The sequence below is a fragment of the Otolemur garnettii genome, unplaced genomic scaffold (genome assembly GCF_000181295.1).
Source record: "Otolemur garnettii isolate 467f Iridium unplaced genomic scaffold, OtoGar3 scaffold00035, whole genome shotgun sequence".
Classification (NCBI taxonomy): Eukaryota; Metazoa; Chordata; class Mammalia; order Primates; family Galagidae; genus Otolemur; species Otolemur garnettii.
Genome location: NW_003852430.1, coordinates 4,616,855 through 4,635,053, shown reverse-complemented (window position 1 = coordinate 4,635,053; position 18,199 = coordinate 4,616,855). Strand labels below are relative to the sequence as shown.

General features: G+C 34.8%; 1 protein-coding gene across 2 annotated transcripts in view; it reads left to right on the top strand.

The window, feature by feature from the left end:
- The first annotated feature begins 8,818 nt into the window (after window positions 1-8,818).
- Window positions 8,819-18,199, top strand: part of COL21A1 (collagen type XXI alpha 1 chain) — a 122,722-nt gene continuing 113,341 nt past the window's right edge. For both annotated transcript variants that reach the window (XM_023513144.1, XM_003789660.3), the window contains exons 1-2: window positions 8,819-8,903; window positions 11,863-12,414. In XM_023513144.1, coding sequence (XP_023368912.1) covers window positions 8,819-8,903; window positions 11,863-12,414 — 637 coding nt within the window. The remainder of the gene's footprint in view (window positions 8,904-11,862; window positions 12,415-18,199) is intronic.

The window sequence follows — 18,199 nt, the reverse complement described above, 5'->3', positions numbered from 1 at the left end:
GATGCAGCCCAGGATCTTGGACTCAAATGTTCTCCTAGCCCTTCTTTATCTGTAGAGCCACTTTCAGTCGGTGAACAAAGGAGACCTACCCAGTAGCCTGTCTCTTGAGGGGGCCATTATTTTCCAACTTTGCTCACTCCAGCCACCATATTTGTTATTCCAAATTCCTATGAAGACAATATTTAAGCATGCATATTCTAAAGCTTTTCGAAAAACAGAATTGAGACAAAGTTTCAAATGACTCACTTCAGTTTCTCATTGAGAAGATAAATGAGGTATGATATAATATCCCCTCATGGTGTGTGAAATGGCCTTCAAGCCTGGCCTTCTCAATCTCTTTCTCTTTTTGTTCCCACTTAATATGTTATCAGGCTGATTGCACTGTACACATTGCTGGCCTGTTATTTTTGGTCTTCTCTTTTAATTTATGTGAGGTTACACATCCTACCCCCACCCTCCATCCCAGTCTATTGAGGTATGATTGACAAATAAAAATTTGTGGCTCAGTGAGAGAGCACCGGCCCAGTATACCAAGGGTGGTGGTTCAAACCCGGCCCCTGCCAAACTGCAACAAAAAATAGCCAGACATTGTGGTGGGTGCCTGTAGTCCAGCTACTCAGGTGGCTGAGGCAAGAGAATCAGTGATGCCACAGCACTGTAGTGAGGGTGATGGAATCTCTGTCTCTAAAAAATAAAATAAATAAATAAATTATGTATGTTTGAGGCATACTAGCATGATGTTTTGATATAAGTGTACATTATTCAGTGGTTAACACAATCCAGCTAACTATCATATCCATGCCTCACCTAGTTATAATTTTTTATGTGTGTTGAGGACACTTGAGATCTATTCTCCTAGGAATCTCAAGCATATAGTAAAATATTATTGAATATATATTAGGTCATGCTGTATATTAGGTCTCCAGAACTTACTTATCTTATAAGTAAAAGTTTGTATCTTTGGACCAACATCTTCCCCCTCACCCCATCCCCCACCCTCTGGTAACCACAATTCTACTCTCTGTTCCTATGAGTTTGCCTTTTATATTTTAGATTTCACATATATGTGAGATCGTGCAGTGTTATCCTTCTGTGTCTGGCTTATTTTACTTAGCGCACTATCCTAAAGATTTATCCATGTTGTTGCAAATGGTAGGATTTCCTCTCTTTGTAAAGCTGAATAATAGTCCATTGTGTGTGTATCTGTATGTGTGAGGACATGTCACAGTTTCTTTAATCATCAGTTGATGAACATTTAGGTTGGTTTCGTGTCTTGGTTATTGTAAATAGTGCTGTGATGTACGTGGAGTGCCTGTGTCTTTTTGAGACAGAGATCTTATTTCCTCTGTGTTATGCCCACACATGATATTGCTGCCTCAGGCCTGGCAGTGCTATTTTCAATTTTTTTTTGCAGGGCCTCCTTACTGTTTTCCATAATGGCTGCACCAATTTCCCTTTCCACCAACACGGTAAAGGTGTTCCCTTCTGCCTGTCCTTACTAACAGTTACTATCTTTTGATTTTTTGTTAACAGGTGTGAAGCTGACATCAATGTGATTTTGACTTACATTTCCCTGATGATTAATGTTATTGATGATCCTACACACATTCTTCGATCATTTATATGTTTTCTTCGGAAGAAATGTCTATTTGCCTATTTCAAAATCGTGGTTATTTTTTGTGTTTGCTACTAAGTTTCTTATGTATTTTAGATATTACCCTCTTATTAGATGGATGGCTTACAAATACTTTCTTCTATTCTGTAGGTTGCCTTTTCATTTTGTCATATTTTTCCTTTGCTATGCATAAACTTTTTAGTTTGTTGTCTGTACTTTTGTCAAATCCAAGAAGCCATTGCCAAACCCAATGTTGTGAAACTTCCCTCTGTGTTTTCTTCTAGGTATTTTTTTTTTAATTTCAGCTTAATATAAGGGTACAGACTATTGGGTTACATTGTCTGTGTTTGTTAGGTAAAGTCCAAGTTGTAGTGAGCCTTTCACCCGGGAGGTGTGACATATACCCCTACATTATACCCATTAACTCACCAAACCCTCTCCTCTTCTCCTCAGCTCTCTCTGTCCTCCCTCCTCCCCTCTCCTCCTACTGTCCTTCCTTTTCCCCTCTTCTAGGAGTTTTGAGGTTTCAGATTTGTCTTTAGTCCATTTTGAGTTGATTTCTGGTGTACGATGTAAGATAAGCATCCAATTTCATTCTTTTGCATGTAGATATCCAGGTTCCCCAACACCGATGATTAAAGAAACTATCCTTTTTCCATTTTGTATTCTTGGCACCTTTGTGGAAAATTAGTTGCCCAAATGTCAGTGGGATTATTTCTTGGCTCTCTGTTCTGTTCCATTGGTTTGTCAATCTGTTTTTATGCTGGTACCATACTATTGTGATTATTACAGCTCTGTAATGTAATTCAAAATTAGAAAGTGTGTACCTCCAGCTTTGTTCTTATTCAAGATTGCTTCAGCTATTTGGGGTTTTCTGTGTTACATAACAAATTCCAGGATTATTTTTTTTTTTCTATTTTTGTTAAGAGATGCCATTGGGATGTTTATAGTGATTGAATTGAATCTGCACATTGCTGTGGGTATATGGACATTTTTAATAACATTAATTTTTCTAGTATCTGAATGTGGATACCTTTCCACATATCCCTTTCTTGTCTTCAATTTCTTTCATCAATGTTTTATAGATTTCCGTGGACATATTGTTCACTTTCTTCATTATTTTTTACTTTTCTTTTTGAATATATTGTAAATGGGATTGTCTTTTCAATTTCTTTTAGGATGATTTTTAAAGAAATGCAGCTGATTTTTGTATATTGACTTTGTATCCTACCACTTTATTGCATTTGCTTATTTGTTTTAGCATTTTTGGTAGAGTCTTTAGGGTTTTTTGTAATAAGATCATGTCATCTGCAAATAGAGACAATTTTATCTCTGCCTTTCCAATTTGGACTTTTTTTTTTAAACCTAATTGACCCAGCAAAGACTTTCAGTACTATGTTGAATATAAGTGATGAGAGTGGGTACCTTTTGTCTTGTTCCTGATCTTAGAGGAAAAGCTTTCAGCTTTTCAGTGTTGAGTATGCTTTGATTTGTGGGTTTGTAATATATAAGCTTTATTATGTTGAGGTTTATTCTTTCTACATGTAATTCATTGAGTTTTTTAAATTATAAAAGGATGCTGGTGTTTTTCAAATGCTTTTTCTGTGTCTATTTAGATGGTGTGATTTTATCCTTCATTTTATTGATGTGGTGTATCATGTTTACTGATTTTGCATTGTGGACCATACTTTCTTCCCAAGAATAAATCCCACTTGGTCATGATGTGTGATCCTTTGAATGCACTGTTGAATTTAGTTTATTAATATTTTATTGAAGAATTTAACATTTATATTCATCTGGGATATTGGCCTACAATTTTCTTTTCTTCTAATATCCTTGTCTGGCTTTGGTATCAAGGCAAACCTGGCTTATAAAATGGGTTTGGAAGCATTTCCTCATCTTCAATTTTTTGGAAGCATTTGAGAGGAATTTGCATTATTCCTCTTTAAATGTTCAATGGAATTCACCATGAAGCCATCTGTTTTGGGGCTTTTCTTTGTTGGAAGATTTTGATTACTGATTTAATGTCCTTACTAGTTATAGTTCTATTAAGAATTTGTAGTTCTTCATTATTTAGTTTCAACAGATTCTAATTTTTGGCTTGGTGCCTGTAGCTCTGTGAGTAGGGTGCCGGCCACATACATGAAGGCTGGTAGGTTCGAGCCCAGCCCAGGCCTGCTAAACAACAATGACAACTGCAACCAAAAAATAGCCAGGCATTGTGGTGGGCACCTGTCCCAATTGCTCAGGAGGCTGAGGCAAGAGAATTGCTTAAGCCCAAGAGTTTGAGATTTCTGTGAGCTGTGATGCCACAGCACTCTACTGAGGGTGACGTAGTGAGACTTCATCTCAAAAAAAAAAAAAAAAGATTCTAATTTTCTAGGAATTTATCTATTTCTAAATTGATGGTATATCATTTTTCATAAACACTAATTCTGTGGTATCAGTTGCAATACCTCTTAATTTATAATTTATTTATTTGAGTTTTTATTTTATTAGTATTTTAATTGAACTGAAATAGTCATTGTTAATATACAAAATACTCTTGGTTAATGCTACTGGGGTCATAATCTGCCTACCTCTCCTCTGTCTCCACCACCACATTTGTTTCAGAAAGGCAGAGATAGTGGGATTCAGATTCTTAACACTGGAGATTGTATTTCATGTATAAAGTATACCATTATCTTTCCTTTTTGGAAAAAAAAATTAATGACAGTCAGAAACTGAAGTGCCTTAGAGCCTAACTGTTCAAAATTTGGTCTTTGGCCTAGGAGAAATCAGCATCATCTGCGAGCTTGTTAGAAATCGTCTTAGTTGTCACTGTTTTCTGTTTACTTAGAATAATTAACACTGAATATTTACTTCTTATAGTTATGGAGGCTGAGAAGTACAAGGTCAAGAGGCCACATCTAGGAGAGGCATCTTGCTGGTGGGGCTTTCTGTGGAGTCCCCAAGCTGCACAGGGCATCACGGGGTGAGGGGGCTGAACCTGCTAACTCTGATCTCTTTTCCTCTTTTTATAAATCCGTCAGTCCCGTTCTTGTGATAACACATTAATCTATTCATAAAAGCAGAGCCTCATCAGCTGATCACCTCTTAAAGACCCCACCTCTTAATACTGCCACATTGAGGATTAAGTTTTGATGTTAGCTTTGGAGGGGATGAACATTGAAACCACAGCAGAAATGAGGACACTTCAGCTGCAAACCAAACCTACTAAATCAGAGTATACATTTTAATAAGATTTCCATGTGATCCATATGCACTTTAACATGTGAGAACTGGAGGTACTAAGGGTTACCCGATCACTCTGAGGAGCAAGACTTTAGAATTTTTTGGTTCTAGAAATTATTTGAGTTATGCTTTCCTATGTAGGGTTGTTCATTTACTTATATATTACCTAGGGGATAGGAACCATATGACTTTTAAATCTTCACTTATCACTTTTGCATTGCTTTATAGAGGAATTTCCAGAACTTTAGTCTACTTTAGCAAATAAAGAAGTTTATTTATTTCATAAAAATGCTTGGTCTCTTCCCCTGAAACCTAAAGCGGTTGGGTAGGGTTAGGACATCTATTTGTGTAACGCATTTCCTAGGTGATTCAAGCAAATGCTAAAATTTGATTAGCATAACCTTATATGCATTGTACATAAACATATGCACAATTAAATGTCTATAAAACATAATTCTAAAACACGCCAGTTTGTTACAGTGATTATAAAACATGGCAATAACATGTCTTTAGTGGTTTTTCATCTCTTCTACTTTAATGATCATCAATCTAGAGTATAGATTAGGGAAGTATAGTATAGTATAAAATTAGGGAACTAACTTTAGCTCAAGAATTCTGAAAAAAAAAGATTCTGAATGAATTATATATTACATAGAAATACTGAAGACATTTTTGGGAGAGAAGCTTAATAACTTAATTTTGAAATTTTTGGGGAGGAAGTTGGTCAAAATTTATCGGTACATTGTTGTTGCCATAAAACAGTACAACCTATTGACAACTTTACCAAAATGCTTCTCCACTGACAGTTTGAACATTTATAACTCTTTGCACAGTGGGGTCAGCCTAATTTGAAAAATGACAGTGATTCTATTGGACTGATTGCTTTTCACTGAGCAGATGTAGAGCACCCAGATTCGATGGTCTTAGACAAATTCATACAGCTGAAAAGTGACACCGCAAATGTAGAATATTGCTACGACTCGGCAAACTTACAATACTTGTGCCACTTTCCAGTCAACTTCTTCTGTTGAAGGCAAAGGTTTCTTAATTTCTTACCCTAAAGATTAGTTTTGTCAGTTTTGAGACTTCATATAACTGCATCATACTGTATGTATGCTTTTGTGTGTCTTTTATTTATTTATTTTTCCTTTTATTTATTTTATTTTTTCATTAAATCCTAGCTGTGTACATTAATGCAATCATGGGGTACTGTCTGCTGGTTTTACATACAATTTGAAATGCTTTCATCAAACTGGTCAGCATTGTGTCTTCTTTTATTAAATAAAATCTATTTTAAGTTTTATTCATGTTTGGTATAAAAATTGTTCACCATTTTTTTAAGTTGCTAAGTGGTATTCCATTCTGTGACTATACCATACAACTTATGTATTCATTCTCTTGTTGATAGCATTTGGACTCTTTTTAGTTTGGGACTTTAAACATTTTAAAGCCTTTTTCTTTCTTCCTTTCTTCTTCTCTTCTTCCTTTCTCCTCTTCCCTTCCCTTCTCTCCCTTCCCCCCCACCCTACCGCTCTTTCCTTTTCTTTCTTTTTTTGTTGAGACAGTTTCCCTCTGTCCCCTTGGGAAGAGTGCCGTGGCATCATAGTTCACAGCAACCTCAAAGTCTTGACTCAGTGTCTCACTCTTGCTCAGGCTGGTCTCAAACTCCTGAACTCCAGAAATCCACCCATCTTGGCCTCTCTAAGTGCCAGGACTATAGGCATGAACCACAGCACCTGGCCTATGTTAAAGCTTTTTTTTTTGGTGCAGTTTTTGGATGGGGCTGGGTTTGAAACCTCTACCTCTGGCATATGGGGCCAGCGCCCTACTCCTTTGAGCCACAGGCACTGCCCTTAAACCCTTTTTTATGGACACATAATTTCATTTCTCTAGGTTACATACCTAGCAGAAAGAATTTTTGATTGTAGTTCATAAGAAGCTGTATCTAACAATTAATTCTCTAACATAATTATGTCATTTTTCACTCTTACCAACAAAGGTTGAGTTTCAATTTCTTCACATAACCTTGTAAACTTTTGATAGTATCAGACCTTGAGTTTTAGCTATTTTTGTAGATGTTAAATGTTATTTTATTGTGGTTTTAATGTGTATGTTCCTGATGACTAGTGATGGTGAATCCCATTTTATGTGTTTATTGGCAATTTCTGTGTCTTCTTTTGTAATATACCTATTCAAAATCTTTTACCCATTTAAACCAGTTGGGTTGGTTTTTCTTTTAATGGTAGACTTGTAGGGTTTAAAAAAAAAAATATATATATATATACACATGTATATGTGTGTGTATGTCCATGTATGGACATATAATATGTACATATATATACATATATATATATATATATATACTTATATACTGGATATAAATCATTTATCCAGTTGATTCAACATAACTTTATTATAAAGATTTTTCTTTCTCATGTGATTACCTGGACGCTTTTGTTGAAAATCAGTTGACCATCCAAGTATGTGCGTATTACTGGACTCTGCTGTGTTCTATTCTCTGCTTAGTTTTTTGCTATTACAATACCACGCTGTCTTGGTTACTGTAGTTTTATAGTAAGTTTCTAGGTTTTGGATATTTGTGTCCATACATCATCCATCTTATTCGCTAGACCCTTTGACATATTTATCATAGCCATTTTATAAATACTTTTTGATACTCCTGATAATTTAGATAATCTCTGGATCTGCTTATACTCAGTGTTTTTCTCTTGATCAGAAATCAAATTTTCTTGCTGCTTCTCACATCTTGGGAGAAACTTGGGAGGTTTCTTTGAGCTTGTCAGTACAAGTTTTTGGATTCCTGGGAGAAGTCTATATTTCTTTTTAGTCCGTCCCCTGGCTTTGTGCTTTTTGAAATCTCCCTCTTTACTGTAGTAAAAGCCTAGAGAGCCTTGGTGGGACTTTGCTCAACTCTGCTCCTTCCACTCCAGCCTCCAGCAATCTACTGCTTTGTATTTGAAGCAGAGGTCTTTGTATACCTGGGCAGGAGAAGGTAGGGAGAGGTTCCCTAGGCTGTCCTGTACTGCTCTCACTTTCTGTGTACTACTTGTCCATACATTTGGTTAAGGCTCATGGGAGAGAATTGCTGGGTAAGGATGCACTTGTTCTGTGGCTGGGACCCCTCGGGATTCTCATCTGTTACACCAGCTTTGAGTGTTATCCCACACACTATGGCAGGTTCTTTCTCAGGAGGATTCCCTTTCTGACAGGTATGAAAACAGTTGTTCATCTCGTCTATCCTACAAAAGGTTCATAACTTCTGGAATTTAATTCATTTAGTTTTCTTTAAATCCTTTCATTTCTGCCAGATTTAAGAAGGCTATGGATTCATAGTTTACTGGTACGTTTTAACTGTTGCAAGTGAAAATCTCTTGCACCTTTCCACATTCTAACCAGAAGTGAAGTCCCTGGACTTATTTTAGAAGGTATATTAAAGCCATATAGTTGAGTTTATGAATTAAATAAAACGTATCTTAGAGCTTATAATTCACCGCATTTAAAAAATTAAACCCTGTCACTCAGCTTTATCATACAAATATTTTCACCAGATACCCTTTGAATATTCTTTATATGCAAATTCACATTTTAAAAAATGTTTGCCACCGTTCGGATATGAAAAAGAATGTGATAAGGTGCTTCAGGCTATGCCAAAAAGAAAGAAAAATTCTAGCAAATGTTTTGAACAAAGGTCAAAGTTTAAAAAAGTGTACACTTTTTCTAAGTCTTTAGCTTCTTTTTATTGTCTTCGTGCTTTAATATATTTAAGATTTGGCTATTTTAGGCACATCTAAATTCTAACAATAGTCATAAAATTAACTATACTCCAACTGGGTATTTTAATTTAAAAATGTAAATGTATTTGTCTTCATTTATCTAATATGTTTAACTTTTTCTTTCCTCTGTATTCCTAGGAATCCTAAAACCAAAATACCAGAACAGCACAGAAAAATGGCTCGCCATCTTACATTTCCTTGCATGGTTCTGGTCCTGCTGCTCCAGAATTCTGTAGCTGAAGATGGGGAAATAAGATCAAGTAAGCATTGTCAGCACTGTCTATTATTTGTTATCACTACATTTATTCTGCAACTCAAACTAGGAGAGTTCAGATGATGGTTTTAAGGACCTCATTTTCACTGTCTTTGATGTTCCAATTCACTAGAATAAATCAATTGCTGTGTTACTCATTAGCAGAGAGAAAAAGCTTCTCTCAGAGATCAGGTTGAGATGATTCTATGATGATAGTTTGTTCAGTTAACTCATTAAACACTGGAGTGAACAGTCTGGTATTGAGTCTGTGTTTAGCACTTTAAAGCTCATGGAGATAAAGTACCTGCGTTACAAGTCAGTTCTTAGGACTGAGAGAGATAATCCAGGAAATGGCTTAGCGTAGGACATCTCGGTAAACTCTAACTACTATCACTGTCTGGAAAGCTGGTATTAGAGATAAAGATTTGTATTAATTGTAGTTCTTCTACCCATACCATCATTTATAGATAGCATATTTCTTTCTAGAAGATTTCTTACATTCACATTTTATAACTTATAAACATGCTACTATAAATTAATTATGGTTTTTCTGATAGTTAAATTAGATATTTTGACAATTTGATTCAACTTGGATAAAAATCTATTGAAACAATATTATTTAATGTTTGCATAACACTTTACAGTTTTATCCACCCCAATACTCTATAAGGTAGGCGTACATTTTTTTGGTTGGTTGTTGGTTGGTTGGTTTTCCGAGTGGGAGGAAACTCACAGAATGTAAGGGGCTTACCTAGAGCCATGCAGCTGTGAGAAGTGGTAACTAGTATTTGAACTATGCTTTTGATCTTCAGTCCCATTCCTTTTCCATGATGTCACTCCTATCTCTGTGGAGGAAGTCTCTTGGAGGGGTGTTTTGTCTGGAGCTTATAAATGGCAATACTTGCTTATAAGCCCATGCTCTTGGCTAACCTTACAGTTATGAAATACATGCTCTGCAGCTCTGTGACTGGGAGAAGGTAGAAAGAGCCAAGAATAACCCTATGAGAGCTAAAACCACTGAATCAGGTGGCACACAGATGCGATCAGGTCCCCACAACAATAAGTCTCGTTATTTAGGAAGGGCCAACACCGAAGAGCTCTGCAAACACAACTTCTCTGTCCTTTTGTCTCCTCCCCAAACTCCTAATAAAAGCATAATACTTTAATCCCAGTTTGACTTCCAAAAATAACAGAAGAATTGCATTCCCTTGGGTTAGCAAATTTGCCTCTGGGCAGAATGCCATTTCTTCTGTCCCTGCCCTGAACTCTGGCAGTGGCCACCATGGCAGAGGCTGTTGGAATTGTGTCCCTGCTACCCTTCTGAGGACACTGCCACCTATAGGAGAGCACCTTAGGTGTAATGCCATAAGCATACAGTTACATTTTGGGGACAAAGCCAATGTTTTGGTTTTTTTTTTGGTAACCTTTTAAATGTTACCTACCCAATAATATTTATGGGTGGTGACTGTGATGAGTGAATTAAGATAAATAAAATTGGGACTTCCTGTGAGACTTGTCAACATTCTAGATATGTAAATAGACATAGATAATGAAGGAAAATCAGGAGAAAAAGGCAAAAAGATTGATTTATTCCTGAGGAGATGCAAAAGTACTAAGAATATTAATCACCACTAGACATTTTTTCTCTAGTATCATGATTTCCTTGCAATTATGATATTCTATTTGCAAAAATGTACAGAAAATAAATCACTGTATACCTTTTTTTTTTTGTTTTTTTGTATACCTTTAAGTTGAGCATCTGATTACTACATAAGGGCTACCATTCATATAATAAAAGGATGAGACTTAAAATTGGCTGGCATATTACCATTATGTGCCAAATCCAAAACAAGGCATCAGTATAATAAAGTCATTTCATCATATGTGCCATAAGCAATAGCTATTTTCATTGCTTTGAGTGTGAAAGTTAAAGGACAGAGTAAATACAGCTTCCCCTTTCCATGACTCCTGTTGGCCATTCCAAGTTATTGGTATTGCCCCACACCAGTTTGTCTTTTAGCCTGCGTTTGTCTCTCATCTCTGAGGCTTTGCACTTGCTACTCCCTTTGATTTGAAGTCCCCCTCTTCACCTGGCTGAAGCTCTTCTTTCAAGTCTCTTACAGTCTGTCTACTTTCACATAAAACCTTCCCTGACCTTCCAACACTTAGATTCTAACACTCTTGTAAATGTTCTCATGATATTTTGTATTAAATGCTTTGCCTACCTGATCAGTTGTCTGTCTTACTAGACTTTGAGCTTTTTGAGATATCTAATATATATTTGAACCATAATACCTAGTATGACATCAGGAAACACATACTGGGGGATTGAAACAGAGACTTGCTGTGTGTCCCACAAAACAAAAGAGTTAAGTTTTTTTACTTTTTATTTTCATAACTACTTATAACTTGTTCAGGTGTAACTTGTGTTAAAGGCTGTCCTTTTCTACCCACAATAGAACTCTAAAACAGTTGGCCGCAAGTGTTTCCTGGTATCTTGAAATAAGGATCTTTACCTCTATAAAGCAAGAAATAGTGGTATACCCCTGAACATAGATTCACTTAGCACAAGCCAATAATTTGATTATAATATTGGCTGAAGATGACATATCAGATTTTGAGAAACTCATCTTGGATGTAATGCAAGAGCTGAGTCTTTAATGATCATGGATCATTTAACTTTTATGAACTATACCAAAGAGTATATGATTTTATTGGCTAGTTGAGTCCTGAAGTTGGCAGGTTTGTTTTATTACTTTTCCTTCCTATTCATTGGGATACACACACACAAATACACATATATATATTTGTAAATATTTCAGGTCAGCTTAGGCTAAATATATTTTATGAATAACTTAATGATATTAGAGTATTAGAGTATAGCTTAAAATCATGTATTTAAAGCTTCCCCCATTTGCTTTTCATATAAAAGACGTGTGTTCTGATGGGGTTTTCTTTGTATACAGGTTGTCGGACTGCTCCAACAGATTTAGTTTTCATCTTAGATGGCTCTTATAGTGTTGGCCCAGAAAACTTTGAAATAGTGAAAAAGTGGCTTGTCAATATCACAAAAAACTTTGACATAGGGCCGAAGTTTATCCAAGTTGGAGTGGTCCAGTATAGTGACTACCCTGTGCTGGAGATTCCCCTGGGCAGCTATGACTCAGGAGAGCATCTTCTGGCAGCGATGGAATCCATCCATTACTTAGGAGGGAATACAAGGACGGGGAAGGCCATCCAGTTTGCACTCGATTACCTTTTTGCCAAGTCCTCACGATTTCTGACCAAGATAGCAGTGGTTCTTACGGATGGGAAATCCCAAGATGAAGTCAAGGATGCAGCAGAAGCAGCGAGAGACAGTAAGATAACGTTATTTGCCATTGGCGTTGGTTCAGAAACAGAAGATGCAGAGCTTAGAGCTATTGCCAATAAGCCTTCATCTACTTACGTGTTTTATGTGGAAGACTATATTGCAATATCGAAAATAAGGGAAGTGATGAAGCAGAAACTTTGTGAAGGTAAGCTTTAATATAATTTAGAAGCAATAAGGATACTTTTATACATTTTGGTGTAATCACTTCATCAACACTGGTGTAGATGATTACATTTTAAGTCACATTACTTATAATTACAGAATTGCTATAAGCATAAATATTTCTGTTATGTTTATTCTGGATAAATTTTGTTTTTAGAAACACTTATGAAATCTAAATGTGAACAATGCAGTATTTCCTTACATTTATTGTCTTTCACTGACAACATGTCTACTGCAAGAAAAGAGAATGAAAAAATAGTTTTTTCATATTTTTCATTCTAATTTTTTCTCTTTTATTTTCAGTGTATTTTAGAGTTTATCTTTCTGTCTAAATCAGGATACTATTATATCCATAATTTCACACTCTATATTATAACCAATATTGTTTATATGTTTCATACTCAATATGATAGCTATCCATAATTTATTTAACAATTTCTCCATTTTTGAACTCTTAGTTTATAGGTTTTGTTGATGTAATTGAGAGTGAATATTCTTGTAAGTAATTCTGAGTGGGAATCTGCCATTATTCAGAAAAAAGGGTTGAATTACTGACATTTTCTGACAAAGACCTGGAAATTACACTTGAAAAAGGCTTAAATTCTCTTTCAAAGAACATTTGAAAATAAAGTACTTCATAATTTATTACATCATGGTTATATCATGTTATAAAATCTAACTTTGTGTTCATGAAAACTACATTGCATGATATGGGAGAATTCCAATTTTTTGTTAAGTATCAATCCTGTCAGGGCATAGATATGCTTATGTTCAGATTCTTTTGGGGGAAGAGTAATTTGTTCATATTTTTTTATTTTTACTGTTATAGATACTTAATATGTCATATACTTAAAAAATAATATTGATGTGAAATAAAAAAACCATTTTTCCTCTACTTTGACTACAAAAACTCCAAAAGTAGCTCAGTTCGTGTTGTATTGAAAAATTCCTTTATGTTTGGGGTGGGAAACAAATTGTATCATTAATTCCTCTTTTTTTCATATTTGCTTGAGAGAGATGGTAGAGAAAAACATTTATGAGATTTTCTTTAGATACTTAAGAGAGTATAGAAAATTCAACATCTCTTATAAAACTTTAAAGGTACTGTAACAAATGCTAATATTCATCAAAGTTATTCTTTTTTTATGAATCCCCAAAGTACGACTGTGTTGATTTTTATCATCCTGAACAGGCCAGAGAGATTTGGATTTTGTTTAATATGTTGCCATATTAGTCACAATTCTTTGGTTTTGGAGCCAGCAATATTTTACCACTAAAACACTTTTCCTAGAGAAATTTCAGTTATTCATTTTTATCCAAAAATATAAACTTAACCAATTAAAGATGTTTGTTCAGCACTCTCTTCAAAGACTTTTTCTTTCGATATGTATTTTGGAAAATGCACTCTATTTTCAAAATTCTAATTACACTTGAAAGAGTAGCTGTGTTTAAAAGAGTTAAAGACTCAGCTAGAATGTACAATCTATAAAAAAAATGAAAGTTGAGATCTTGCCAAATACCTTTTCATCCACACTCAAAAGAAAAAGAATGTAAGTAATTTCTGTGTCTATTCAGTTCATTTGCACGCTGTACAATAGCTGTCTTTTATCCATAGATTTTGAAATTAGGGAATTCATATGGTTTGTTTTTGCATTTTAATACAGTATTAGACTGTGATTAATACCCTAAACCAATGCCTTGCTGTGTTACAGCAGCTTCAACTCATTTAATTTGTATTCAAATCATTTGACAAATTCAGGTGCTTTTTTGGGAGAGGGGTACATAATTAAACTTCTATTTTGAAGAGCTTAAAACACAAGATTACTGTTTCCTAATAGTGTTTGTTTTTTTACTCTAGTGTGGTTGATCCCCAATGTGCAAAATGTTATTTACCTATTTGTTTCACACAGTTTCTTTCATCTTTGTGGACCTATTGTCTCTGATATTTTTCTTTCTTATTTTTATTTATTTATTTGTTTTAGAGACAGAGTCTCACTATGTTGCCCTCAGTAGACTGCAGTGGTGTCACAGCTCACAGCAACTTCTAACTCTTGAGCTTAAGCAATTCTCTTGCCTCAGCCTCCCAAATAGCTGGGACTACAGGCCCCCCCCCCCGCGCCATATATATTTTTTTTGGTTGCAGTTGTCATTGTTGTCTACCAGGCCTGTGCAAGGCTCAAACTCGCCAGCTTTGGTGTATGTGGCCAGTACACTACTCACTGATCCATGGGCAACAAGCCGCCGATATTTTTCTTGTATCAGGACCATAATTCTGGATGAGCAATGTTCCTTTTTTGCCCTGTGTGTCTATTACTGCTACTGCTACTTTCCTTCCCCTTATTTGTATAAAACATATAACCTGAAATCTACCCCCTTAAGAAAGTTTTAAGTGTACAGTACTGTGAACTATAACTGCAATGTCATACAAGAGATGTTTACAGTACTTTATCTTGCTTGATTGAAACTCTGTAACCAGGAAATAAAATTTCCCTTTTTTTCCTTTCTAGCTGCTGGAACCCCTCTTCCATTTTCTGTTTACATAACTTTGACTGCTTTAAATATATCTTAGAATTTGAATCATGCAGTATTTGCCCTTCTGTGACTGGGTTATTTTGCTTAGCATAATGTCTTCAAAGTCCATCCATGTTGCATATGGCAGGATGATCTTCTTTTTTGTGATTGAATAATATTTCATTGCATGTTGTATACCACAGTTTCCTCATCCATTTATTCATCCTTAGACATCATTAAGTTGTTTCCACCTCTTGGCTATTGTGAATAATGCTGATAGGAACATGGGAGTACACATATCTCTTCAAAGTCTGTTTTCAATTCTTTTGGATAAGTACTCAGAGATTTGCTGTCTCCTATGGTAGTTATAGTTTTATTTTTTTGAGGAATTTCCATAGTGACTGCACCATTTTACATTTCTATCAGTCATGCACAAGAATTTCAATTTCTCCATATTCTTGCCAACATTTGCTATTTTCTTTTTCCGCTCTCTGCCTCCCTCCTTCCCTTCCTTCCTTTCCGTCTTTTTCTTTCTTTCTTTCTTTTTTTTTTTTTTTGGAGGGGTGGTAATAGACAACTTAATATGTATAAGGCAATACTTCCTTGTGGTTTTGACTTGTGTTCTCTGTTGATTAGGTGTGTTGAGCATCTTTACCTGTTGAAGATTTGTATGTCTTCTTAGGAGAAATGTCTAGTCAAATCCTTTGTTCATTTTTTTATCTGTGTTTTTTAGTCATTGAGTTGAAAGAGTTTCTTATTTGTTTTGGATAATAACCCTGATGAGACATATAGTTTGCAAACATTTTGGCCCATGTTTCAGGTCGCCTTTTCACTCTGTTGATTTTTTCCTTTCCTGAAAAGAAGACCTTCAGTTTGATGTAGTCCCACGTGTCTATTTTTGGTTTTATTGCCTGTGTGTTTGGTAGTAATCCATATAATCACTACCAGACAGATGCTATGAAAATTTCCCCCTGTGTTTTCTTCTAGGAATTTTAGTTTCGGTTCTTATGTTAAGTTTTTAATCCGTTCTGCATTGATTTTTGCGTAAGGTAGAAAATAAGGCTCTGATGTTATTCTTTTGCATGTGGATATCCAATATTCTCAGCACCATTTGTTGAAGAGACTATCCTTTCCTCACTGTGTACTCTTGGGATCCTTGTTAAAGATAATTCCATTGATAGATGTGAACAAAGATTGTTTTCTTGGTTGTCTATCCTATTCTGCTGGTTTGTGTACCTGTTTTTATGCCAATACTATACTGTTTTGATTACTGTGGCTTTGTAATGTATTTTGAAGTCAGAAGGTGTGAGTCTTCTAGCTTAGTTCTTTCTGAAGATTATTTTGGCTGTTTGGGGTCTTTTGAAATTCCATATGAATTTTAGGATTGCTTTGTCTATTTCTGTAAAAAATGCCATTGGGATTTTTATAAGAATTTCATGAAATTGAATCTGTAGATCACTTTGGGTAGTATGGATGTTTTAATAATATTGCCTACCAATCTGTGAACACAGGGTATGTTTTCATTTGCTTGTGTCTTCTTAAATTTCATCACTATTTTGTAGTTTTCAGTGTACAAGGCTTCCATCTCTTTGGTTAAATTTATTTCTAAATATTCCTTTTGATGTAATTATGAATGGGATTATTTTCTTATTTTTTTTCCTAATTGTGTGGTGGTATTGTATAAAAGAATTTAACACACTGAATTTGTATCCCACAAAATCTTTTAAAAGATTTTTTTATTAAATCTTTTATTTTTTTATTAATTTGCTGAATCAATTTATTCTAAGAGTTTTATTTTGTGTGAGATCTTCCATATGGAATCTATAGGGTTTTCTACATGTATGATCATGTCACCTGTGAACAGAAATAATTTTATTTCTTTTTTTTCCCCCCGTTTTGCTTCCTTTTTATTTTTGCCTAATTACTCTGGTTAGTCCAATGTTAAATAGAAGTGAGAGTAGACATTCTTGTTTTGTTCCTGATCTTAGAGGAAAAGCTTCTAATATTTTACTATTAATTATGCTGCTAGCTGGAGGCTTTTCATATATGGCTTTCATTATGGTAATTTCCTTCTATTCCTTGTTTGTTGAATGTTTATATCATGATGGAGTTTTAAATTTTATCAAATGCTTTTTCTGCATCTTTTGGGATGATCATGTTATCTTTATCCTTAGTCCTTTTATATAACATTTATTGATTTTATATGTTGAAATGTTTTTCATTCCAGGAATAAGTCTTGTTTAATCATGGTGTATGATCCTTTTAATGTGCTGTTGAACTGAGTTTGCTAGTATTTGGCTGAATATTTTTACATCTGTATTCCTAAAGGATACTATATATTGGCTTGTAGTTTTATTTTATTATGGTATCATTTTCTGACTTTGGTTATCACAACAATGCTGGTCTTATGAAAGGAATTTCAAAGCATTCATTCCTATTCAATTTTTTGGAAAGAGTTTAATAATGATTGGCATTATTTCCTTAAATGTTTGGTAGGATTCACTAGTGAAGCAATCTTTTACTAGGCTTTTCTTTGCTGGGGTGTTTTATTACTGATTTAACCTTCTTACTTATTATAGGTCTGTTCAGACATTCTATTTCTTCATGTTTCAGTTTTGGGAGGTTGTATATTTTCAGAAATTTATCCATTTCTTCTAGGCTGTCAGTTTGTTGATATATAGTTATTCATAGTATTCTCTTAAAATCCATTTTGTTTTTCTGTTGTCAATCATAATATCTTTTCTTTCATTTTTAATTTTTATTTGAATCTTCTCTCTTTTTCATAATTTTGCTAATGATCTGTTAATTTTTTTAAAGGTTTTTTTATTAAATCATAGCTGTGTACATTAATGCAATCACAAGGTACAGTGTGGTGTTTTCATATACAGTTTGAAATACTCTCATCAAACTGGTTAACGTAGCCTTCATGTCATTTTCTTAGTTATTGAGTTAAGACATTCATACTCTGCTTTTAGAAAGATTCACTTGTACCCTTGTAGGATAAACCATAGAGGTGACCCCTCCAATCACTCTCCCTTGACTTATCCACTCCCCTCACCTCTCCTCTCCCACCCCCCTCCCCATATTATAAGGCTATAATTAGGTTATAACATTCCTATGAAAGCTATAAATTAGTTTCAAAATAGGGCCATTCTTGAGATACTTTGTTAAGAAGAACATTTTCCAGTTCCATCCATGTAAACATGAAGGAGGGAAAGTCTCCATCCTTCTTTAGGGCTGCATAATACTCCATGGTG